The sequence below is a fragment of the Limanda limanda genome, chromosome 3 (genome assembly GCF_963576545.1).
Source record: "Limanda limanda chromosome 3, fLimLim1.1, whole genome shotgun sequence".
NCBI classification, from domain to species: domain Eukaryota; kingdom Metazoa; phylum Chordata; class Actinopteri; order Pleuronectiformes; family Pleuronectidae; genus Limanda; species Limanda limanda.
Genome location: NC_083638.1, coordinates 1,086,556 through 1,111,828, shown reverse-complemented (window position 1 = coordinate 1,111,828; position 25,273 = coordinate 1,086,556). Strand labels below are relative to the sequence as shown.

General features: G+C 42.0%; 2 protein-coding genes across 2 annotated transcripts; both read right to left on the bottom strand.

Annotated features, from left to right (window-relative positions):
* Positions 1 to 621: 621 nt before the first annotated feature.
* LOC132998778 (uncharacterized) lies at positions 622 to 6,977 on the bottom strand. Its single transcript, XM_061068525.1, has 14 exons — positions 6,855 to 6,977; positions 5,630 to 5,838; positions 4,938 to 5,076; positions 4,432 to 4,730; positions 4,036 to 4,149; positions 3,883 to 3,953; positions 3,178 to 3,319; positions 2,948 to 3,091; positions 2,797 to 2,855; positions 2,307 to 2,497; positions 1,801 to 2,201; positions 1,502 to 1,601; positions 850 to 1,042; positions 622 to 758 (listed from the first exon to the last, which is right to left on the bottom strand). Exons 1-14 carry the CDS (start codon positions 6,975 to 6,977, stop codon positions 622 to 624), a joined length of 2,322 nt encoding a protein of 773 aa, XP_060924508.1.
* A 7,685-nt stretch (positions 6,978 to 14,662) lies between these two features.
* Positions 14,663 to 20,812, bottom strand: LOC132998777 (zona pellucida sperm-binding protein 2-like). Its single transcript, XM_061068524.1, has 12 exons — positions 20,690 to 20,812; positions 19,977 to 20,170; positions 19,152 to 19,290; positions 18,853 to 19,063; positions 17,229 to 17,370; positions 16,999 to 17,142; positions 16,848 to 16,906; positions 16,355 to 16,545; positions 15,849 to 16,249; positions 15,551 to 15,650; positions 14,891 to 15,083; positions 14,663 to 14,799 (listed from the first exon to the last, which is right to left on the bottom strand). Exons 1-12 carry the CDS (start codon positions 20,810 to 20,812, stop codon positions 14,663 to 14,665), a joined length of 2,034 nt encoding a protein of 677 aa, XP_060924507.1.
* Positions 20,813 to 25,273: the final 4,461 nt, after the last annotated feature.

Genomic DNA, 25,273 nt, shown 5'->3' with positions numbered 1-25,273 from the left:
TGAAGCTGCCGCCTGAATCACCATGGAGACCATCCCTGGACCTGAAGAGCATCACGTGCTGTTGCTTCATTCCTCCAGGTGACTCACATTTGGATTTTGCAGTTTGTAAATTGAGGTTTGGCGATGACTCTTATCAGGAGGTCACATGTTTGTAACTTGATATTTAATGTACATATACAACTCAGAGCGACATCAACCACACTCAACCGTCTGACACTTCCCTGATTGACTTTGCATTGACAAACACTTCAGTGTGTGAAACAGAGACACAGTATATAAACCTAATATGTATTCAGACACATGAGAAATGTGTGTGTTGGAAAGTAAAACACATTTCAATCAGAATACTTGTTTAAATCTTATTGTAACACATCACAAATGGAACAGTTATAAAACTCATCAGATCCCGCCTGTAAACACCACACACCTTTCAGATCTGTTCAATATAAAAGTTAAATCTTACAAAAAGCTGAAGATATTCACAAGGATGTTGATATGAAATCCATCTGCTCACATTTGCACCTGATTAGATACATAAACCCCCACCGAAAACCATGAAAGAAGACTTGGTACAGTCTGAAGTGATCATTATAAATCAGGTTTTTCCCATACGCTGCTGATTTAACTCTCAAATGTTGGCAAAGGTTGGTATTTGACCTTTGACACTTTGGCTCTGTACATGACCACTCCGCAGACCATGCCGACGGCTGCAAGAACACATCCAGCGATGAACACCAGGTTCAGATTCAGGTTGGTCGCTGAAGAAAAGAGAAACACAATGTGAGTCGAGCTTTGTCCAAAATCAAGCTGGGATTCTGCCGAGGCAGGTGTGCTCCAGGCGTGTCATACCTGTGGCTCCGACCCTCTCTGCAGATCTCCGTAAGCGCAATGGCCCCTGGGAAACGAAGTGACTTGCACTCTGGATGACAGCCTCTCTCTTGGAGCGCCGGGGGCTTGTCGACGTAGAGTTGATGCAACCTTTGGAGCACCTGGTGTTGGAGTTCCCTGCTTCACACATCATGACCGAGCAGCTGATGTACACCTGAACACAACAAGACACGCCCCCGATATGTCAGCAGACGTACAGATGTAGAGTCAAACCTCTGCTCTACTGCATCCTCAGTTACTGTGTCAGGCTTTTAGAACTTGTCCCATCAGAAAAATATATGTATTAAACCATTTAGTTTGATCTTATTGATTAATTCACCTTCTTGTTAGATACCTCCAGGCTCACAGGAGCTTGTTAGCCTAGATCAGTATATAGAATGGAAATAGAGGGAAACAGCTAATCTGTCTCTGTCCGTAGAAACAAGATCAACACTGAAGCATCTCTCCACCTGACTAAATGCTTTGTTTCCCTGAACTATAGGTACAAAGGTAATACATATATATATAAATATATATATATATATATATATATATATATATATATATAGTATATATTAATTCACGCACTCTGTCCCTTAATAATAAACAAAAGAATTTCTAATCCACTGCTGACCTGATTGTTCAGTCCGATGAACTTGAAAGCCTCCATGCTGAACTTGAATTCTTTCTGTTCAGCGGGGGAGTGGATCTGAAGAGTTGGATCCATTTGACACCTTTTCAAAGGAAGAAGAAAAGAAAAAACACGGTAAGAACAGTGCCCCTGCACTTAAATGCCACTGGGGGGAGCATAGGTGACACCGAGACGGCCCAGCTAGCTGCAAATCTTTTTACATATTTTACGTCCTTTCTTGAAGGCACCGTTACCCCTGACAACCAACATCTGCCTTCAAACAGTAGAGTGTGTTTTCATACCCATTTTCAAAGATGGAGTAGGTTGGGCGGTAGCTGGGGTTGTCGTATGGTGCAGCTCGGCAGGACTCCACAAACAGCTCGGTGTTGTTGACCGAGGAGGTGGCCTTGATCTTCATGTAAATCCTGTTCCCAATGTCGTACTCCAGAGGATATGCTGCTGGATCCATCCTGGTTTGGAACTGGTTGTTAGGGTAGAACTCAAACTGGTAGGTGAACGTGCCGAAGCCCTTCTCCCACACAGTGATGTTCTTCCTGTGTGCCACGAAGCCCAATGACACGTTTCCTCGTTTTGGGTACTGGCAGTAGAACTGCACCTCCATCAGGTGCTTCCTGGTGATCAGGTCTCTGGGGTTGTCCACCGTGGTGATTTCGTTCTTGAAGATGAGGTTCTCCTCATCTTCCTACAGGACAGAAAGTTACGAATTCAGTCCTCATTCAGTAACCGACAAACAAGAAGCAGCACTGGTAACTGAGTGTGTAGTGAGAGGACATGAGGCCCTAGCTACCTCGATCTGAGTGCCACAGGCGTTGAGGGGGATGGTGGCGATGATGTGAGTGCTGTTGGAGAGTCTCTGGAGGCTGCAGGCCGTGTTGGAGGGATCGTTGAGCTGCATATGATCCTCATGGAGTCGAGGGAAAGAGGCTTTCTCAACCGATACTGTCATGGAGGACTCGTTGCAGATCACATGGGATTTAACTGGAACAAAACAAGTACATTTTAAACCATAACCTTTTCAGTACTTTATACAGAGAATTATAATAAATATTCTATGTGATCACTGATATTTAGTCTATATTTCATATTGATGTATGTTAGATGTTAATGTTGCTATTATTTTGTTGTTGTTAGGATTACCATGTTACCAGCCTTATTGTATGGTGTGTAGTTCAGGCCGGGGTTTTTCTGCCCTCTGCTGGTCAAAAAGTGCTAAATGCAGCTTTCAGTTGTGCTAAAACAACATTGACTGTTGACAGTGACGTATCCTGGTGACTCACCTATTTCACTCCTGGCTTCCACAAGAACACACCTCATCTCGGACTGATAGAGGGCAGGCCTGAAAAACATTTGTGAACATGTGTGAAAAGTTAAACGATGGTTTCCTACGCACGTTATCGTGTCGACAGAGAACTGAAGTCCTAGACTCACGGTTTGACTGCTTCAACAGCAAAGCAGATCACGAAATGTTGTCCGTGGTCATCTGGGAGCGGCGTCCAGCTGAGGACAAACTCTCCCTGTGTGGTCTGGTGCTTGCTGATATTCGCCGGCCCACTGACGATGATATTATTTATTCTGTGTGAAAACAGAACACAGTTATCTTGCTTGCTCAGATGTTTTGTTGCCACAAGGTTTCCGCGGTCTCGTTGGTTCTCACTTACCTTGCATTTATGGCATGCGCTTTGACTCTGATTTCCAATTCCTTGTTGACTTCTGCTTGGAAACGATCTCCATTTGCAGGTGTTGGAGGCAGAAGCTTGGGCAGGAAAGCTCCCTCCTGACATGACGGAGCAGGGGGGTCCACTGGAATTTAGATTGTACAGCAATTAGCAAACTGCTACTGAGCCTTTTGTTCGTTGAAAAAAACAAATAAAGTCCCAGCTCAGTAAAAACCAAAACCAAAAACCTAGGATTAATATGTTGACAGAACGTCTCGTACGACTAAATTGTAATTGTAAAAAATGAAGAACATGTTCTATAGCCAGAAATACAGAGTTTAGGGAAATACAAGTATTTTGAAGAACAAAGAATTTCATAGTGAAGAAGTTAAACTTGTCATGAATAAAACAATAATGTATAAGTAAAAATAAAAATAAACAACAAAAATAACCGCAAAATATAAAAGATCCTCAAAACACTGAGGAGGTGATTGAAGAAAAAAAACTCTATTCCATTAAGTACAGGAAGCCATGGCCTCAGTATTTTGTGTCACACATTAGGGCGTTCACAGAGGTCCAACACTTATAAAGACTTTTATCTTACTGAGCCCAGAGCAGCAGCAACAGGACCTCTGCTTGGTGGGACTTAAAAAGAACAGTCTAACTTCAATTATTGTCATGTGTCGGGAAAAGTAAAAACATACTTACCAAGAAAAGAGAATTGCAGAGGAAGTTTGCTGAGAGGAGCCGTGGTTGGGGATGTGGTTGTGGTTGGGTATGGGGTTGTGGTTGTGTATGGGGTTGTGGTTGTGGTTGCGGCTGTGGTTGTTGTTGGGTATGGGGTTGTGGTTGTGTATGGGCTTGTGGTTGTGTATGGGGTTGTGGTTGGGTATGGAGTTGTGGTGGTGTATGGTGTTGTGGTTGGGTATGGGGTTGTGGTTGTGTATGGGGTTGTGGTTGTGGTTGTGGTTGCGGCTGTGGTTGTGTATGGGGTTGTTGTTGGGTATGGAGTTGTGGTTGTGTATAGTGTTGTGGTTGTGGTTGGGTATGGGGTTGAGGTTGTGGTTGGGTATGGGGTTGTGGTTGTGGTTGTGGTTGGGTATGGGGTTGAGGTTGTGGTTGGGTATGGGGTTGTGGTCGGGTATGGTGTTGTTGTTGTGGTTGGGTATGGGGTTGTGGTTGTGTATGGGGTTGTTGTTGTGGTTGGGGTTGTGGTTGGGTATCCCCATCCCCATGGGTATGGGTATCGGTATGGGCCTGTGGTTGTGGTTGGGAATGGGGTTGTGGTTGTGGTTGGGTATCCCCATCCCCATGGGTATCGGTATGGGCCTGTGGTTGGGTATGGGGTTGTGGTTGTGGTTGGGTATCCCCATCCCCATGGGTATCGGTATGGGCCTGTGGTTGTGGTTGGGTATGGGGTTGTGGTTGTGGTTGTGTATCCCCATCCCCATGGGTATCGGTATGGGCCTGTGGTTGTGGTTGGGCCTGTGGTTGTGGATTGGTATGGGTATAGGGATCTCTTTCCTCTCCTCACGGTCATCGGAGTCCTGTAGGATCTGGATCCGTCTGCGTATTGCAGATTGATGTAGCCTTGTGGGAAATCCTCCACCACCAACTCAATTCCAAAAGCCTTGATGTTGGCTCGGGTGTATTTGTAGTGCAATGTGCAAGAATCCTATCAATGTGAATATTTATTATTAAAGGGAGGCAAAGCATTAATACATTAAAACACAAAGTATGGAGATTCACATTCCTCAGCTGACCTGGTCTAAGAGGAAGCCTGGTGGCAGGTTGCATGAGTTGCACTCCCTCCCCCTGACGTTTCCATATCGACATCGAACTTTATCCCCATCGGGATCAAAAGACGTTAGCTTGTATGTCCGAGGGCAGTTCTGAGGAACTCTTGAACATACACGATAAGAGGAGTTATTAAAAATTACAAAAATGGAATAATCTGTGTTAAAAACAAATTCAAATTCTCCAGTGTTTGTGATAAAAGGGTTAAAGGTCAACAGGTTTCCAGGTATCTGCAGGAGACTTACCGGAGGATAGGTAGGATGCCGATTTCTGGTGATCTGTTTGGTTTCCTGGTGTCAGACCTCTTTCCCAGATCTACCTCAGTCAGTAGATGCCAGCTGCCAACATTATTGGCCGTTCCCACCCAACAGCAGCTACTTGCCCTGGTGTGTGTGGAGCAGATCGAGGTGTGTGAACATGACTGTTGTCAAGCAGGGATGATGAATAAAAGAATGCTCCACAAAGTGACTCAGTGAATTCATGTTAAGAGCAGAAAGGTGAAGCAGTTTTATTCATAAAGGACATTTCTTACACAGAAGAAGAGACAGAAACAACAAACAAGTCCATCGCAGTCATCAATTGTACTGGGAATAAAACCAGTTTTAACTTAGTCTCACTAAGCAGCAAGTGAAAGTTAAGTAGCTTTAAAAAGACTCACCTCATCTGAAAAGGTTTGTCACTGCGAACATTAGCCGTGAAAACTGTTTCAGTCTCACAAGAGCCTCCATAGTATCCTGATATGGTGGTGTGCCTGTCAACCATACCCGATGGACTACGACCGACAATGCGACAGTTGCCCCCGTAGCAGTTCCACCCATAGGTATAATGCCCACATGTCCTGAAGGTTGACCTGCTGCGAAGGTCCACCTGCGGGGAAAGATCACACTGAACACTGTGCTTCCAGCTGGTTGCTCTGCTCAAACTGAGGAGGTGATTATTGTTTGCAGAACGCAGCCGCTCACATTTGAACACCAAGCGAAGGGCCACATTTCTCCAACTCTTGACTCCCTTAACTTAAATTGAGGACTTTAAGATCCTTGATTAACTTTTAAAGCTCAGCATGGTTTGTTCCCAGGTTAAATATCAGAGCTTCTACCTGCCTTGCTCTGAGAATCATCTAACATTTTACAACCAATACCTGCCACTAGTACCTTAGTCCAGGCTTGTATGTGCGGCTGGCCATTAACTAATGCCAGTAGCTAAGGTCAGTAACTAAAGCCAGTAACTAACTGTGACCAAGTTTAATTTATTTCATCTTTCTTATTAGGGCGGCTGTGGCTGAGTGGTAGAGCGGTCGTCCTCTAACCTGAAGCTCGGCAGTTCGATCCCCAGTCTGACCCATCTGCATGCCGAAGTGTCCTCGGGCAAGATGCTGAACCCCGAATTTCCCCCAATAGCACAACAAAGTGCTGCTAATAGATGCTCTGTATGAATGTGTGTGTGAATGTAAAAACTGTACAGTAAAGAGCTTTGAGTGGTCAAGACTAGAAAAGCGCTTTATAAATACAAAACCATTTCCCATTTATTATTGTTTTATCCCCGTGTATCTTGTCAAGCACATTGTAACCAAGTCTAGATAAGTACTAAACAGTTATAATTATTATTATTGTTGTAATTATTACTTTGTCTTGTTCAAAGCTAATTAGGGGCAAAAATCAGAAGTTTAACAGTATCCAAATCTTTAAGAATTTCATATGTAAAATGTATAAAATTACTATTATTATTTAATCAACACGTTTTTTTGTGGCCTTGATCCTTAACTAGTTAATCAAACCAAAGACATAAAGCTCCCACAAATTAAAAAGTCATAATGAAGAGAATAGGACATTTCTATCATGGAGCAGATTCACACAATGTCTCGATGTCATCATTGCATCTCTCACCTTGTACGTTCCATCAGGGTTTTGTCCTCTGTAGGTGTAGCTCGCACTTCCCCCAAAGTGATGTGATGCAGACGCCAGTGAGACCAGGAGCAGCTGAAGTAGGAGCACCGCTGTGGAAGCCATGATGCAGAGAACTGCTCTGTGTCCCGGGTGCCTCTCACATCCACCTGCAGCATCTTATATACTGTAAGCTGGAGTCTGATGGAATGCACATTTGGTTGAAAACAATGCAGCACCTGCAAAACCGGTTTGAACTTAATAGAAAAGAAACCTCTTTCTGGGAAATGAGTTTCAATAATAGGCGTGGAAAAAAAACAATTGTGTTACGTGGTTGTTATTGAGCATATTTTCACCAGTAACAAGCTCCAACAATAGTTAAGAATCGTCTGAGCAGATGAACAAGAAAGTTTTCCTGATTTCATATGAAGTTAAAGTTCTGTCTGTCAGAACAGAGCTGCTGCTTCACACTTCTTGTATGAATGAAATGACATTAGAAGAAGTTAGTACATGGATGCAGGTTGATTCACAGAAACTAGTCCAGACAAAGTCACAGATCTTTACAGGAGTGGGTTTGAGATCCCAATGAAGTTTCAGTTCGGTGTGTGGACCAACTCCTCTACAGTATGTGTGGACTCATGCAAGAAGAGAGCAACTGTATTTCTGTTGGGAAACCAAATACAACCCAGTGGTTCAGGTCTTTCAACGCTTATTAAAACATTTAATGAGCTTTATTGATTAAACTTTATTGATTAAGCTTTATTGTCCGTCCTGGGCAAGGCTTCCGTAACATGTGACGTCCTCTGAGGTCTCTACCTTCTCTTACTGCTCTGAGGTTTTCCTGGTGGTTTTTCTTCAATCTTGATGAAAGGCAGTTGATGGCTTTGTTCTGCCCAGTGAGACAAATAGTGATTTGTGTATAGGGGCTAAACAAATACAATATGATTGACTGGCTCCTTCTAGTACGATTTGGTATGGAAATTATATTATCTGGTGTACAAGCCCTTTATTGGTCACATCAGGGAACTGGCGGCCACCAGAATCATCTGATCAGTGCAATGCACGGATAAAGACTTTAAGAGCGGTGCTATCTGTCAGGATTCAGCAGCCGTCTGTACAAACTGGGATTAAATGTGCTGATGTGCTTGATGCATAATAGTCGTCTTTGCTTTCTTTTTAAAGTGTCAAATACCAGTAATCTTCAGTTTCAGGAGACAAAGCTGTGCCTAACAAACACAGTGGGTGTGTACTTAAAGTACGTGTCTAGGACTGAGGAGGAAGTTCATGCTCAGAACATTCCACCGTGCCCAGCAGGCCTAAGAATGACAATGTGTACTTAGACATGGAATGAAGGCTTTTGTAAAACTGACATGTGATTGTTGAATGTGATTGGAGCGAGACCATCTGATGGCTCCGTTCACCTGAATACCTAAGACACATCTGAGGGAAACAGATATGACTCAATCAATCAATCTGTCTCATTCAGTTACGGGAAGCAGCTCGTGTTCGAGTGAAGACGGTTCAGCCGAGGTCGGAGAAGCTGACCTGCCCGGCTGCTTGTTGAGCTACAACACTTTGACACGGTCACTAAACAGAATAGATTTGTAAAAACATGACCACACATCAGCTGTTAATTGCAGGACTGCGCCAGTTGGACCCAAGCATGTGACTCATATCGTATAAATTATATTACGTTTTATAAAATTACAATAACAATAATTATAATGCCTGTGTTGGTCTAGCACTTATCTAAACAAACCTTGTTATTCTACGTGCGGCCACATGTCAAACCTTTCAGATGAGATAACATCACCTGTCATTAACAGAAGAATCTGTGTGGCTGCCAACAGGTGGAGCCTGCCAGTCAGGAGTATGATGCACATCACTGATTTGACACGTGTGTGAGTCAAAGCATCAAGGTCCAGGTTCACAGACACGTTTTCTACGATCCTGTTTCCTGCGACCGGCTCAAACAACAAAGACCAAAGGCAAACAAAAGTCGAGACACCATCTTGACCCGATCAGGGTTTGACTGATTCGAGAGTTACCACATGTCTTTGTGTGAGCTGCCTGCATCCGAGGTTTGACTGAGAGAAGCAGGGCAGCCAAATCATCTTTAGACTGACTGATTCCTACAGACCAGGTGAGACTGACTGATTCCTACAGACCAGATGAGACTGACTGACTGATTCCTGCAGACCGGATGAGACTGACTGACTGATTCCTACAGACTAGATGAGACTGACTGACAGACAGATTCTTACAGACCAGATGAGACTGACTGATTCCTACAGACCAGATGAGACTGACTGATTCCTGAAGACCAGATAAGACTGACTGATTCCTACAGACCAGATGAGACTGATTGACTGATTCCTACAGACCGGATGAGACTGACTGACTGATTCCTGTGAGAAGTGAGAGCTGCCAGTGAGGGATCAAGAGGAGTTCCTGAGAATCCAGTGACCCTCCCACCAGCCCAGGCTCCGCCCACATGGGATTATACTGGTGTTCACTCATATCTAATCCGTTTAATAAACATGTGACACATTTGTATTGTCCATTCTGGGCCTTGTATGGCTGCCACGGTGTTGCGCTCTCTCGTGCTTTTCATGTTTTTGTTTATTTGTACGGTCTTCAGCACTCCCTCTACGATTACTTTTTCCAGAGAAGAACTCATGAATGTCCGACATTGATGTTGAGAATGTTTCTAGCCAATAGGGGGAGGTACCAGCCATCCTCCTTATCTACTGCATCCTGTCTGCCATATTGCCGCTCAAGCTACAAACTCCCTGCTTTGCTCAGATGGTTATCTGATATTTCGTGTGCATGTGTGAGGTAATCCTGCTGACCTGTGGAAAGGTGCAGGGATTCTCCTGATTCAATGGTGAGTGGAAAGAAATCCGTAGTTGCTGATTAAGAGGAGATATACAGTAGAACACGCAGCGAAAAAAGTCTGCTAGCCGCTAGGCTAACGGTTACAATGTCAAATCCCACTGTCATTCGCTAATAGCGTTAGCATGTGAGAGCGAAAAAAAGTCCGCTAACCGCTAGGCTAACGATACAATCAAAAATTCCACTGTCATTTGTTAATAGGGTTAGTGAATATCGAAAGCTACCCTTGTTAGGATCATGGCGATCTTAGACTTTTTACTTTGTGCCTCCTGCATGTGTTTTGTTATTCCATGTGTTTCCCCCTGTTTATTTGTGTTGTCATGTGCTTGTTGTGTTGATGTTGTCAGGCCATGTGTTTTCTGTTATTGTTTGGAGACTCCGCCCTCTGCTGCTTCCCGCTCTTTTTCCCCCTCACCTGTTCCCTATCATCACCCTGAGTGTTTGCCTCATTTGTTCACCTGTGTCTTGTCTTTGTTCCACCTCATTTATAAGCCCAGTCTTTCTGTTGTCCTCTGTCGGATTGTATCGTTTTTGCCTGTGAGAAGCCATGCCAGGATTCTGAGTTTTTGAGGTCTGTTATCTTGTATGATTTTTGACATTCTGATTTTTTATCCTCTTTGTTTTTTCCCTTTTTGGAATTCTGTTTTTGCCAACTATTGAATTGGATTTTCTGTTTTTTGCTCCGGTCATTTTTGACTTTTTGGATCCTTGGTTTTTCCTATTTTTTAAATAAATAAGTATTTTTGCATCTTGGTCTGAGATTGGGTCCTTACTCTGAGAAAGCCTAACAACCCTTGCTAGCTATGTTGTTTATATAGGTCATTAGGGAAGATTTACAGCATCCATCTTCATTTACTTTCATCAAATAGCTGTGGAGTTTCTACTCATTGAGCTTCAGTATTAGCATGTAGCCATTATTTGCCTTGCATAAAAAATCCAAAGGACTGATAATATGTGTATGAATGTATGCCTTAAGTCAATGTAACTCTGTTGGATACTAATACTTGAAATTTATAAAATTCTAATTTAATTTAGCATTGAGTTTGATCTAAAATAATTATATTTTGTTGTACAACAAATAGGCCATAACTGGACTTTGAAGTGACTTCATGTGCACACTTTTTTAAATTGCATTTATTTCTGTTTAAAATTTAGGGGAGAATGACGCTGTATTCTATTGTCAAACAAACTTGAACTACAGTTTGTGTTCAAAGACAAGTTAATTTAAACTCCTGTGATTCTCAAGCCCTAGCTACAATCTCCTGTCCTGGTCCACATTAACACTCATTCTAGTGTAACCAAGGGTTACACTAACCAGCTGTGTGATTACTTAGATAGTTATGGTTTGTTGGAAACTCAGTCAGGATTTAGAATCATCACAGCACAGAAACATTAAATTTAAGGTAACTAGCGAGCTTTTCATGACCTCAGATGATGGACTTGTCTCTATACTCGTCCTGTTGATCTTTGTGCAGCATCTAACACCACAGATCATAAGATTGGATCTGGTTGCAGCACCAACACACTTCAATTTTGTAATCACCGATGGATCAAACATGTCAAGGTGTTGGAACCAGGAATGCTGCTCTGGCCCACGTAAAAGCGTACGTTGAAATGGTTGAAAAGGTAAACTACCGAATCCAAAGGTGAAGGAATTTGAGGCTCTGAAGGACCGCTGTGCAGATCCTCTCTTCACCGTGAATCTGGAAATCTTCAATAGCATTTCAAGAGAAGTCACTCCATTCCTCACCGACTACCAAACAGACAAACCCATGCTTCCCTTCCTCCGTGAGGACATGATGAAACTGATGAAAGGTAAGCATTAACATATTTTGAAGGCATACATTTTCATATTTGTTTTAAGCATTGCAATAAAACAGCATTATATTTTGGCTTTTAAATATGTCTTGTAAGATTTTGACAATTTCAATTAGTCTTTCAGTAATATGTTGGATACATGTAATAGATTAATAGAACGCTGCCACATAACTTGATCCAAAATATGATTAAAAATATATTTCTTTGTAGAGCATTTTAACAACTTTAAAACTTTCTCTGTACTGTACCTTCTAGTGTAATAAGGGTTAATTCGAGTTAATCTGCATCTAGAAAATTAATTTATGAATTGGGTACATTTCACTTGTTATGCGTGTCTGATCAGATAGTGTATCATACTCACACAGGACCTATTATTTTGTGAATTTGCTAATTAAGAGTGATCAAAATGAAAATTAATTTGAAATTAATTATTATTTTCATGTCAATATTTGCAGGACTCATGGGACGATTTCTGAAGGAGCAATCCCTGAGGGAAGCCACCTCCACACTGAAGCTCCATGTTGCCTTCCAGGACTGCAGTCTGCACAAAGCAATTCCAAGATTGACATTGGATTTGCAGCAGAAACCACACTAAACCAACTCAAGTGTTCAAAGAGGATTTCAGAGAGGCAGGTGCTAGAGATCAATATGGACTGTCAGAAACTCTTGATAACCTGACTGAGAAGCTGCTGAGAAAGGGTCCAGTGCATCACCCACTGGTGAGCAGCATGCAGTGCTTTGACCCAAGACGCATGGCCGTGCCCTGTGCGGGCCTCAAACGAGAAGAATGCTGCACACACTTGTTTAGACGAGTCAGTGTGCGATGACATCCTCCGAGAGCTCAGTGAGTTTTGTGACTCAGCTGTTCTTCAGGCCAACTTCAGGGAGTTTGACCACAAGACAGACCTGGTGGATTTCTCCGTATTTACCAGATAATCTGCGGATTATGCTAATTGCATAAATATCCCGACCTCAACTCAAAGCATTCTCTAAGTCTTATTTGAATTGGAAAACCGGAATGTACTATTCAGGTGAAACAAACCATTAAAAGCATAAGTAGTAAACTGAAAGTCGTATATACTCTCCTGATCAAAATCTTATGACCAGTTAAAAAATTGCATGAATTTGCATTTTGCACTGTTGGATCTTAGGAAGGTTGTGAGCAGGCAATTTATTGAAAACAACAATTTAACTCAAATAGGCTGTTCATCAGCTGATCAAAAGTTTAAGACCACAGCCTTTAAAAGCCAAAATCTGTCCAAAAATTTGGATTCCATGTCATTTCCTGTCAAGTAATCACACTGTGAAGATCTCTTGATGGCAAAGGCAAAATAGCTCACGTCCCAAATTAAGGCCATTACTGGTGCTGACTGCAGCCCAATAACCATCAGACGGCATCTGCGAAGGAAGGGCTTCAAAAACAAGAAACGTCTTCAAAGGCCACGTCTCCTTCAACGCCACAAAATTGCCCGTTTAGACTTTGCAAGGGAGCACCAAACATGGGACATTCAAAGGTGGAAGAAAGTTTTATTCTCTGACGAGAAAAAATGTAACCTTGATGGTCCTGATGGCTTCCAACGTTACTGGCATGACAAGGAGATGCAGCCTGAGATGTTTTCTACGCGGCACAGTGGAGGGGGCGCCATCATGATCTGGGGTACTTTTTCCTTCAATGGAACAATGGAGCTCCAGGTTGTGCAGGGGCGTCAAACAGCAGCTGGCTCTGTGGAGATGTTGCAGCGGGCATCCCTCATGACTGAGGGCCCTGGTCTGTGTGGTAACGACTGGGTTCTTCAGCAGGACAACGCTCCAATTCACAATGCCCGTCTGACCAAGACTTTTTTACAGGAGAACAACATCACTCTTCTGGACCATCCTGCGTGTTCCCCTGATCTTAATCCAATTGAGAACATTTGGGGATGGATGGCAAGGGAAGTTTACAAAAATGGACTTCAGTTCCAGACAGTGGATGCCCTTCGTGAAGCCATCTTCACCACTTGGCGCAACATTCGCACTAGCCTTTTGGAAACACTTGCATCAAGCATGCCAAAATGAATTTTTGAAGTGATCAACAATAATGGTGGAGCTACTCATTACTGAGTCAGTTTTTGACACTTTAATTTCTGTTTTAGGAGGTTTTTTTTGTTTTTTTAGCTGTGGTCTTAAACTTTTGATCAGCTGATGAACAGTCTACTTAGAACCTTCCTGCGATCCAACAGTGCAAAATGCAAATTCATGCAATTTTTCAACTGGTCTTAAGATTTTGATCAGTAATGTATGTGTGGAAAAGAACTCACAGGAAAGTACCTCGATTAGTATTTGTTGTTTATTTTTAAGCCCAACAACCAAAACAATGATTCAGTTCCAGTTGACATAAACACATTTCTGCTTTAGACTGTTGATCAAACAAAACTTGATATACGAGAATTTTCTTTGATTTGATAAACTAATGGTCAGAGGAAGCAATGATGATGATGAAGCTGCCGCCTGAATCACCATGGAGACCATCCCTGGACCTGAAGAGCATCACGTGCTGTTGCTTCATTCCTTCAGGTGACTCACATTTGGATTTTGCAGTTTTTTAAATTGAGGTTTGGCGATGACTCTTATCAGGAGGTCACATGTTTGTAACTTGATATTTAATGTACATATACAACTCAGAGCGACATCAACCACACTCAACCGTCTGACACTTCCCTGATTGACTTTGCATTGACAAACACTTCAGTGTCTGAAACAGAGACACAGTATATAAACCTAATATGTATTCAGACACATGAGAAATGTGTGTGTTGGAAAGTAAAACACATTTCAATCAGAATACTTGTTTAAATCATATTGTAACACATCACAAATGGAACAGTTAAAAAACCACATCAGATCCCGCCTGTAAACACCACACACCTTTCAGATCTGTTCAATATAAAAGTTAAATCTTACAAAAAGCTGCAGACATTCACGAGGATGTTGATATGAAATCCATCTGCTTACATTTGCACCTGATTAGATACATAAACCCCCACCGAAAACCATGAAAGAAGACTTGGTACAGTCTGAAGTGATCATTATAAATCAGGTATTTCCCACACGCTGCTGATTTAAGTCTCAAATGTTGGCAAAGGTTGGTATTTGACCTTTGACACTTTGGCTCTGTACATGACCACTCCGCAGACCATGCCGACGGCTGCAAGAACACATCCAGCGATGAACACCAGGTTCAGATTCAGGTTGGTCGCTGAAGAAAAGAGAAACACAATGTGAGTCGAGCTTTGTCCAAAATCAAGCTGGGATTCTGCCGAGGCAGGTGTGCTCCAGGCGTGTCATACCTGTGGCTCCGACCCTCTCTGCAGATCTCCGTAAGCGCAATGGCCCCTGGGAAACGAAGTGACTTGCACTCTGGATGACAGCCTCTCTCTTGGAGCGCCGGGGGCTTGTCAACGTAGAGTTGATGCAACCTTTGGAGCACCTGGTGTTGGAGTTCCCTGCTTCACACATCATGACCGAGCAGCTGATGTACACCTGAACACAACAAGACACGCCCCCGATATGTCAGCAGACGTACAGATGTAGAGTCAAACCTCTGCTCTACTGCATCCTCAGTTACTGTGTCAGGCTTTTAGAACTTGTCCCATCAGAAAAATAAGTTTGATCTTATTGGTTAATTCACCTTCTTGTTAGATATCTCCAGGCTCACAGGAGCTTGTTAGCCTAGATCAGTATATAGAATGGAAATAGAGGGAAACAGCTAATCTGTCTCTGTCCGTAGAAACAAGATCAACACTGAAGCATCTCTGCACCTGACTAATGCTTTGTTTCCCTGAACTATAGGTACAAGGGTAATACATATATATATATATATATATATATATATATATATATATATATATATATATATATATATATATATATATATATATACTCTGTATATTAATTAATGTTCACTGTCCCTTAATAATAAACAAAAGAATTTCTAATCCACTGCTGACCTGATTGTTCAGTCCGATGAACTTGAAAGCCTCCATGCTGAACTTGAATTCTTTCTGGTCAGCGGGGGAGTGGATCTGAAGAGTTGGATCCATTTGACACCTTTTCAAAGGAAGAAGAAAGAAAAAACACGGTAAGAACAGTGCCCCTGCACTTAAATGCCACTGGGGGGAGCATAGGTGACACCGAGACGGCCCAGCTAGCTGCAAATCTTTTTACATATTTTACGTCCTTTCTTGAAGGCACCGTTACCCCTGACAACCAACATCTGCCTTCAAACAGTAGAGTGTGTTTTCATACCCATTTTCAAAGATGGAGTAGGTTGGGCGGTAGCTGGGGTTGTCGTATGGTGCAGCTCGGCAGGACTCCACAAACAGCTCGGTGTTGTTGACCAAGGAGGTGGCCTTGATCTTCATGTAAATCCTGTTCCCAATGTCGTACTCCAGAGGATATGCTGCTGGATCCATCCTGGTTTGGAACTGGTTGTTAGGGTAGAACTCAAACTGGTAGGTGAACGTGCCGAAGCCCTTCTCCCACACAGTGATGTTCTTCCTGTGTGCCACGAAGCCCAATGACGCTTTTCCTCGTTTTGGGTACTGGCAGTAGAACTGCACCTCCATCAGGTGCTTCCTGGTGATCAGGTCTCTGGGGTTGTCCACCGTGGAGATTTCGTTCTTGAAGATGAGGTTGACCTTGTCCTCCTGTAGGACAGAAAGTTACGAATTCAGTCCTCATGCAGTAACCGACAAACAAGAAGCAGCACTGGTAACTGAGTGTGTAGTGAGATGACATGAGGCCCTAGCTACCTCGATCTGAGTGCCGCAGGCGTTGAGGGGGATGGTGGCGATGATGTGAGTGCTGTTGGAGAGTCTCTGGAGGCTGCAGGCCGTGTTGGAGGGATCGTTGAGCTGCATATGATCCTCATGGAGTCGAGGGAATGAGGCTTTCTCAACCGATACTGTCATGGAGGACTCGTTGCAGATCACATGAGATTTAACTGGAACAAAACAAGTACATTTTAAACCATAACCTTTTCAGTACTTTATACAGAGAATTATAATAAATATTCTATTCGATCACTGATATTTAGTCTATATTTCATATTGATGTATGTTAGATGTTAATGTTGCTATTATTTTGTTGTTGTCAGGATTACCATGACGACACCAGCCTTATTGTATGGTGCGTAGGTCAGGCCGGTGTTTTTCTGCCCTCTGGTGGTCAAAAAGTGCTTAATGCAGCTTTCAGTTGTGCTAAATCAACATAGACTGTTGACAGTGACGTATCCTGGTGACTCACCTATTTCACTCCTGGCTTCCACAAGAACACACCTCATCTCGGACTGATAGACGGCAGGCCTGAAAAACATTTGTGAAAATATGTGAAAAGTTAAACGATGTTTTCCTACGCACGTGATCGTGTCGACAGAGAACTGAAGTCCTAGACTCACGGTTTGACTGCTTCAACAGCAAAGCAGATCACAAAATGTTGTCCGTGGTCATCTGGGAGTGGCGTCCACCTGAGGACAAACTCTCCCTGTGTGGTCTGCTGCTTTCTGATATTCGCCGGCCCACTGATGAAGATATTATTTATTCTGTGTGAAAACAGAACACAGTTATCTTGCTTGCTGAGATGTTTTGTTGCCACAAGGTTTCAGCGGTCTTGTTGGTTCTCACTTACCTTGCATTTATGGCATGCGCTTTGACTCTGATTTCCAATTCCTTGTTGACCTCTGCTAGGAAACGAGCTCCATTTGCAGGTGTTGGAGCCAGAAGCTTGGGCAGGAAAGCTCCCTCCTGACATGACGGAGCAGGGGGGTCCACTGGAATTTAACAAATGTGATAAGTATTGAACAGCAATTAGCAAACTGCTACTGAGGCTTTTGTTTGTTGTAAAATCTAAATAAAGTCACAGCTACGACTAAATTGTAATTTTTTGATTAAATGAAGAAATGCAGAGTTTAGGGAAATACAAGGCTTTTGAAAAACAAAGTTTGATATTGAAGAAGTTAAACTTCTCACGAAAAAAACAACAATGTCAAAGTAAAAATAAATTTCAAAAATAACATAAAACAATAAAAACACTAAATGTGTGTGTTGGGATTATTTTTTTAAGCCCAACACACAGGCCTCCTTCTCGGCCTACATGTATAGTCATAAGCCTGATGCAGCATGGTCTCTTTGTTCAGTAGAACTATTAGAAAGCCAAGGAACTCAGTCTCCCAGGGTGCAACAGGTTCTTTTTGTTCCGGTCAACTTCACACAGGTGTGAAAAGTCACAAGGGTCAACACCTATTGGTCAGTCTGGCCCCATGACCTGTGAGGTCACCAGGCCAATATAAAGACAGGGCTGCCCCAATTCTTTCTCTTTCGATCTACCCACCGAGGACAGCAGGAGGCCAGCTGTTTCTCCTGCATCTCCGAGGGGGGGGGGGCCTTTCTGAACTGCAAGTCCCTTTTCCCCTTTCTAAGGACTGGTAACATAATCTGGGCTTAATAATGATACTAGACTAAGCAAGACTGTTTATTTGATTCTGTGTGGTGATAATAAGTTTGATATATGTGGTGATATTGTGTTTATAAGTTAAATGAAAGTTGATGTTAGCTAGGCTCTTCACAGGCTCTCTCTCTCTCTCTCTGAATCTTTCATCCTCTGATTACCATTCACAGAGACACACACATATTACTTCAGCTACTTATCTACTCTCCCACTTCAGAAGAAGAAGAAGGGGGGGCTGTTTACTTTAGTGGGCCAAACCACCATTTTGAAAGCATGCTGAAGAAGGTGTGAACTCTGGTCAGCCATTTTGGGAAGCACCTACGTTAGTACGGTTTGTTAGGAATTTGTGTTTTTATACTTTATTATATTCATATTAAATGTTTTCCTTTCAAAAATGTTCTTTCATTAATGTTGCATAAGTGAATTTTGCCAACCTCTACACTGTCAAGAAATAACCTTCACTGTTCATTATATAATCTTTAATAGTAAATATTGAGATTTCTAATTGAACTAGTTCTTAATCAATAAATTGGCTATCTTTTCCCTTCTTTGAAGGGTGGTGCCCCGAGGTAACTTTAACAAACTAAAGTTATGATTTAATATTAATATTTTAAATAAAATACTGGCCTCAGTATTTTGTGAACATGTGTCACACATTAGGGCGTCTTAGAGGTCCAACACTTATAAAGACTTTTATCTTACTAATCCCAGAGCAGCAGCAACAGGACATCTGCTTGGTGGGACTAAAAATAATTGGCTCATTAAAAATATTGCCATGGGTCAGGAAAAGTAAAAACATACTTACCAAGAAAAGAGAATTGCATAGGAAGTTTGCTAAGAGGAGCCGTGGGTGTGGGTGGTGCCACGCTCCCCACGGTCGTCGGAGTCCTGTAGGATTTGGATCCGTCTGCGTATTGCAGATTGATGTAGCTTTGTGGGAAATCCTCCACCACCAACTCAAGTCCAAAAGCATTGATGTTGGCTCGGGTGTAGTTGTAGTGCAATGTGCAAGAGCCCTATCAATGTGAATATGTATTATTAAAGGGAGGCAAAGCGTCAATACATTAAAATACAAAGTATGGAGATTCACATTCCTCAGCTGACCTGGTCTAAGAGGAAGCCTGGTGGCAGGTTGCATGAGTCGCACTCCCTCCCCTTGACGTTTCCATATCGACATCGAACTTTGTCCCCATCAGGATCAAAAGACGTGAGCTTGTATGTCCGAGGGCAGTTCTGAGGAACTCTTGAATATACATGATAACAGGAGTTAGTAAGAAAAGAACAAACTATGGAATAATCTGTGTTAAAAACAAATTCAAATTCTCCAGTGTTTGTGATAAAAGGGTTAAAGGTCGACAGGTTTCCAGGTATCTGCTGGAGACTTACCGGAGGTAAGGTAGGATGTCGATGTCTGGTGATCTGTTTGGTTTCCTGGTGTCAGACCTCTTTCCCAGATCTACCTCAGTCAGTAGACTCCAGCTCCTAACATTATTGGCCGTTGTGCGCCAACAGCAGCCACTTGCCCTGGTGTGTGTGGAGCAGATCGAGGTGTGTGAACATGACTGTTGTCAAGCAGGGATGATGAATAAAAGAATGCTCCACAAAGTGACTCAGTGAATACATGTTAAGAGCACAAAGGTGAAGCAGTTTGATTCATGAAGCACATTTCTTACACAGAAGAAGAGACATTCAAAACAACTTAGGGACCAAATTCAATACGTTTTTATAGTTTGAAATGTATTGTCATGGCTTTAACTCTTTGAGATGAATCCCCCTGATTTCGAGGGGGTCCAAAACACATAAACAGTACAAGGGACAGAAACAACAAACAAGTCCATGGCAGTCGTCAATTGTACTGGGAATAAAACCAGTTTTAACCTAGTCTCACTAAGCAGCAAGTGAAAGTTAAGTAGCCTTAAAAAGACTTACCTCATCTGAAAAGGTTTGTCACTGCGAACATTAGTCGTGAAAACTGTTTCAGTCACACAAGTATTTATTGGCGTGTTGGTGTTTTTGTCAATCACAACCGACGGACTTCTAGCGACATTGCGACAGTTGCTCCCGTAGCAGCTCCACGTCAGGGAGTCACAGGTCTTGAAGATTGACTTGGTGTGAAGGTCCACCTGCGGGAAAAGATCAGAATGAACACTGTGCTTCCAGGTGGTTGCTCTGGAACTACGGCCAGTAACTAAGGCAGTTAACTCAGTGAAGTAACTAAGGCCAGTAACTAAAACCAGTTACTAACCGTGACCAAGTTTAATTTATTTCATCTGTCTTATTATTGTTTTATTCTCATGTATTTTGTCAAGCACATTGTAACCTTGTCTAGATAAGTACTAAACAATTATAGTTATCATTATTGTTGTAATTATTACTTTGTCTTGTTCAAAGCTAATTAGGGGCAAGAATCAGAAGTTTAACAGTATCCAAATCTTTAAGAATTTCATATGTAAAATGTATAAAATTACTATTATTGTTAAATCAATACGTTTTTTTGTGGCCTTGATCCTAAACTAGTAAATCAAACCAAAGAAATAAAGCTCCCACAAAGAAAAGACAACAGTAATAATTAAGAGGAGTAGGACATTTCTATCATGGAGCAGATTCACACATTGTCTCGATGTCCTCATTGCATCTCTCACCTTGTACGTTCCATCAGGGTTTTGTCCTCTGTAGGTGTAGGTCGCACTTGTCCCTAATAGATGTGATGCAGACGCCAGTGAGACCAGGAGCAGCTGGAGTAGGAGCACCGCTGTGGAAGCCATGATGCAGAGAACTGCTCTGTGTCCCGGGTGCCTCTCACATCCACCTGCAGCATCTTATATACTGTAAGCTGGAGTCTGATGGAATGCACATTCGGGTTGAAAAGAATGCAGCACCTGCAAAACCGGTTTGAACTAAAACTTTTGTTACGTGATTGTTATTGAGCACATTTTCACCAGTAACAAGCTCCCACAATAGTTAAGAATCGTCTGAGCAGAGGAACAACAAAGTTTTCCTGATTTCATATGAAGTTCTGACTGTCAGAACAGAGCTGCTGCTTCACACTTCTTATATGAATGTAATGACATTAGAAGAAGTTAGTACATGGATGCAGGTGAATTCACAGAAACTAGTCCAGACAAAGTCACAGATCTTTACAGGAGTGGGTTTGGGATCCCAATGAAGTTTCAGTTCGGTTTGTGGACCAACTCCTCTACAGTATGTGTGGACTCATGCAAGAAGAGAGCAACTGTATTTCTGTTGGGAAACCAAATAGAATCCAGTGGTTCGGTTCATTCAATGATTAAGTTTAGTAGATGTTTATCAATCAATCAATCAAATTTTATTTGTATAGCCCACATTCACAAATCACAATTCGTCTCATAGGGCTTTAACATGGTGAGACATCCTCTGTCCTTAACCCTCAACAAGAGTCAGGAAAAACTACTAAAAACCCTTTTAACAGGTAAAAATATGTAGAAACCTCAGAGAGACACATGTGAGGATCCGTCTCCCAGGACGGACACAAGTGCAATAGATGTCAAGTGTAGGAAAACATCATCGGGATTAAAGTTTTTTAGCAGCATAGGTGAGGGTAAACATTTTTGAAGGATAACTTCAATACTATATGTCAAGTAGTCCTGCTGCAAAACAAAAACAGAACTTCAAGACGTCACATTAAGAAAACTGTCACCGAAGAGGCTTCTCACTTTCCTTCCAATGGGATGTTCTCTCACTGCATTTCTTCTTAATCCTTTGAAACAGTACCCTTTGTTCAGAAATGTAAAGGGTGTAACCGGCATTCAATCTAGTGTGTGTCACTCTGATTAGACTCTGAAAGTCACAGGGGTTGGATTCGTTCACCCATCGCTTCTTTATGAGCATTGCGTGACAAGAATATGTTGCAACAGGTAATTAAAAAATAATCTCAGTCTATAAACTGTTGGCTCAGTGGCCAAGTGGATGTCACTTTCAGAAATACCATAGACAATTGTGTGGTAGCCACCAACCAGACTGCAATGAACCTGCGTGACACTCGACAGTCAACTCTCTCTTACTGCCAACATTACTGCAGCAACCCGCTCGTGTAGATACATGCTGCCCACTCCTAGACTACTGTATAGTTTGCCCTGTGGAGGTTGGCTACAGGTCCTGCTCCAGACCATAAAATTAACAATAACATCAACTGGCGGTAGGCATTAATTAGTGCGGCAGAACATACATTGCGTATTCTCCATCTTGTCCTATGTTCTAAACTGACACATTGTTTAGTTTAAGAAGGCAAAGAGGTAACAATGTCTGATCTACTGAGTGACCACATGGCTTTCATAGTTCTGCCATACAAGCCTGTAGCCAGTCAGATGTACCTTTGGCCTGAGTGTCCCCCCTCAAGTTCAGACTGTATCCTTGATTACAAGAACAAAACACTTGACTAAGGTGCAGAGTTATGTCTAGAGATGAGCCGGATACTCGGCTGAAACGAGTATCCGGTACGGATAAAGCACTTTTGCCGAGCACGAGTATTATACGAGTAATCGGAGTCATTATCTGTGCTCGGACTGAATGAAAATCCTCACACAGCGTCACAGCGCTCCTCCCCTCACACACGGCTCTGCTCACTCACTCACAGAACAGCTCTCAGTCACTCAGGTTCGCGGGTCTTTTCCGTTAACGTTTAGGGTTGACGTGGTGCTGGTAATAGGCGACTCGCGTTGCGTCTCTGCCTGTCGGAGATTTTTTTTTTTTTTGCGCTGAATCGCTGTTGTTCACATGAATGTGATTATACCGTGTTTGTTTTAATTATCCTCATCCGAAGCAGGAGAGACCCGCGTCTCCTGTCAATCTTGTCCCCGGGAAATAGCAAACAGCAACGGACACAGTCTCCCCGCCCCCCTCTCTGTCTCACTCTTACTCACTCATACACACACACACACACACACACCTGGTGTGGAAATAAATTTAAAAAAAATAAAAAAATCATAAAAAAATGTCAAAGTTAAAAAAGAAAGTTGTGTTGAACCAGCCCACTTCCGGGTTAGGCCCCGCCCACTCCGAGTACGGATACGGATAATTCATATGGTTAACAGATACAGATAATGCTATACTCACTCATCCCTAGTTATGTCCCTAACAAGCAAGAACCCATTTCTTAAAAGACTCCTTCAAGTTCGTGAAATCTCTCTTCATCACAAAGAAGGGTAGATCCCTAAGGACCTCAAAGCAGGATGTACAGGAGCACCTGGAAAACACCCACTCTGATCCAAAGAGACATGATCCGATATCTATCCCATCTGATATCCACCCATTGAGCAGCCAGAACACCAAATGGATGTGAGCCCTCCGAATGGAAAGAAGTGGAGAACACAGTGAGGCGGGCAAGAGCATCATCAGCCCCAGGCCCGAACATTGTATACAAAAATGCTCCCAAGGTTTCAATCAGCCAAAAGTGAGGAGAAACATGTCATCTTCCTTGATCTTGATAATGCATTTGGGTCTGTTCCACATGGTGTCCTCTCGGCTGCGTTAGACTTCTTCAAAGTACCAGAGCCCATCACAATTTGGATTAAAGCCTACTTCGAAGATCTGCATTTCGGCTTCACAACCCCAGATTTTACCACCATATGACAGCACTTTCTATCCGTAACTACTAATAATTACTGCTCTTATTGTTTCATTATAACTGTTGTGCAATAGGAGTAGACTTGACGTTGGCTAATTATTAATAATCATAAATATGATTATTAAAATAATTAAATTATTTATTAAAAATAATTAAAAATAATAAGGCTTTCACTTAAGAATAGTAAAATAATTAATTAGAAATTATAAGGTTATCCATTTAGAATAGTTAATGATAGTTATGATAGTTAATAGTAATGAAAACAACAAAATTATCAATTAAGAATGATACAATCTGTAATTATTACTTATCGTAGCGGGGCACCATCCTGGTTCCAGGGACCAACAAGTCAATTTATAAATATCAGTCTCATCTGATAAAAGTTAAATTAATAATCTCAATAGTTAATATTAATGATTATATAATAAACAATGAAGGGTTTTAAGTTCCGGTAATGATGGCCGGACTCCCATGGACACCTGTCCCTTAACTAAAGCAGAAGTCAACAAAAAACGATGCAAAGGAGCCGAAAACAGTTGCATCCCCATTCCTTTAACCAGCACAGAACTCCCTGTGTCAGTTTCCTTAGAAAATGGAAGAACAGACTCAACAACAAAGGACTCTAAAGAGCCCGTGTCCCTCAGTATCTTAACCGGAACTTGTGTGTCACTCCCCAGCAGAGACACATAACCCTCATGTATATAAGGTGCATAACCCAGATCACATTCTCCTGCATCAAATTTTGGGTTAGTATGGAATCTTACAGCGTCCAATGCCTTCTCCCAGTCAATCTGCTGGGCACGAGCCGCAAGGGCAGCAGGCTTAGGTCCCCTGCTATTTTGGAGAACCTTGTTTTGTGACCTGAGGGCAGGACACTCGTTCTTCCAGTGTCCCTCCCCTAGACAATAGTTACAGGTTCTGGTTTCATTCCCTTTATCCCTCCAGCCATACGAGGATTTTAACTCTGGACTCAAAACCTCTCCACTCAGTTTAACCTGACGACCACTAGATAGATCTTCCCTGTGCCTCTTACCGTTCCAACTTGATGCTCATTTAGGTAAGTAGTAACTCGGTCAGGAAGAATATCTTTGAACTGACACCAGTGTGTACAATAATCCAGATTCTTTTTTTTTCTAGAAATTGATTTTTTTTGAAAAATTTAAATTTTTTTCAAAAAATTAAAAATAAAATTTCCCTTTTCAAAACTTTTTTTCTCATTTTGAATTGATCATGATTAGTTGTTAAAGAAGAAAATAATTCTGGAAATGTATTCCTTTTTGCAAATTTTTATTTTGAATTCATTTGAACCTTTGCCAAACCGGTATACCAGTGCCTTGTGTATCCGTAATTGGTTGCTTATAGCATATCAGTGGTTGTGTCATCTCAATGCACAATAATTATAATTAATTTTTGAAGAGAGACATAGGTTTGGAAAGTAATTTCTCTTTGAATTTTCTTTATTCTTAATTCCCTTTGCTAAGCATACTTTTGTGTAACTATGGTTGGTTGCTGACTGCGTTTCAGTAGTTAGTAATTTTTATAGGAGATTTTCTGCATGTTTTTTTATCTCAAGGAGACAAACTAGATTTGAGAGACTAGTTTTGAGGAGACTAGATGTTGAACA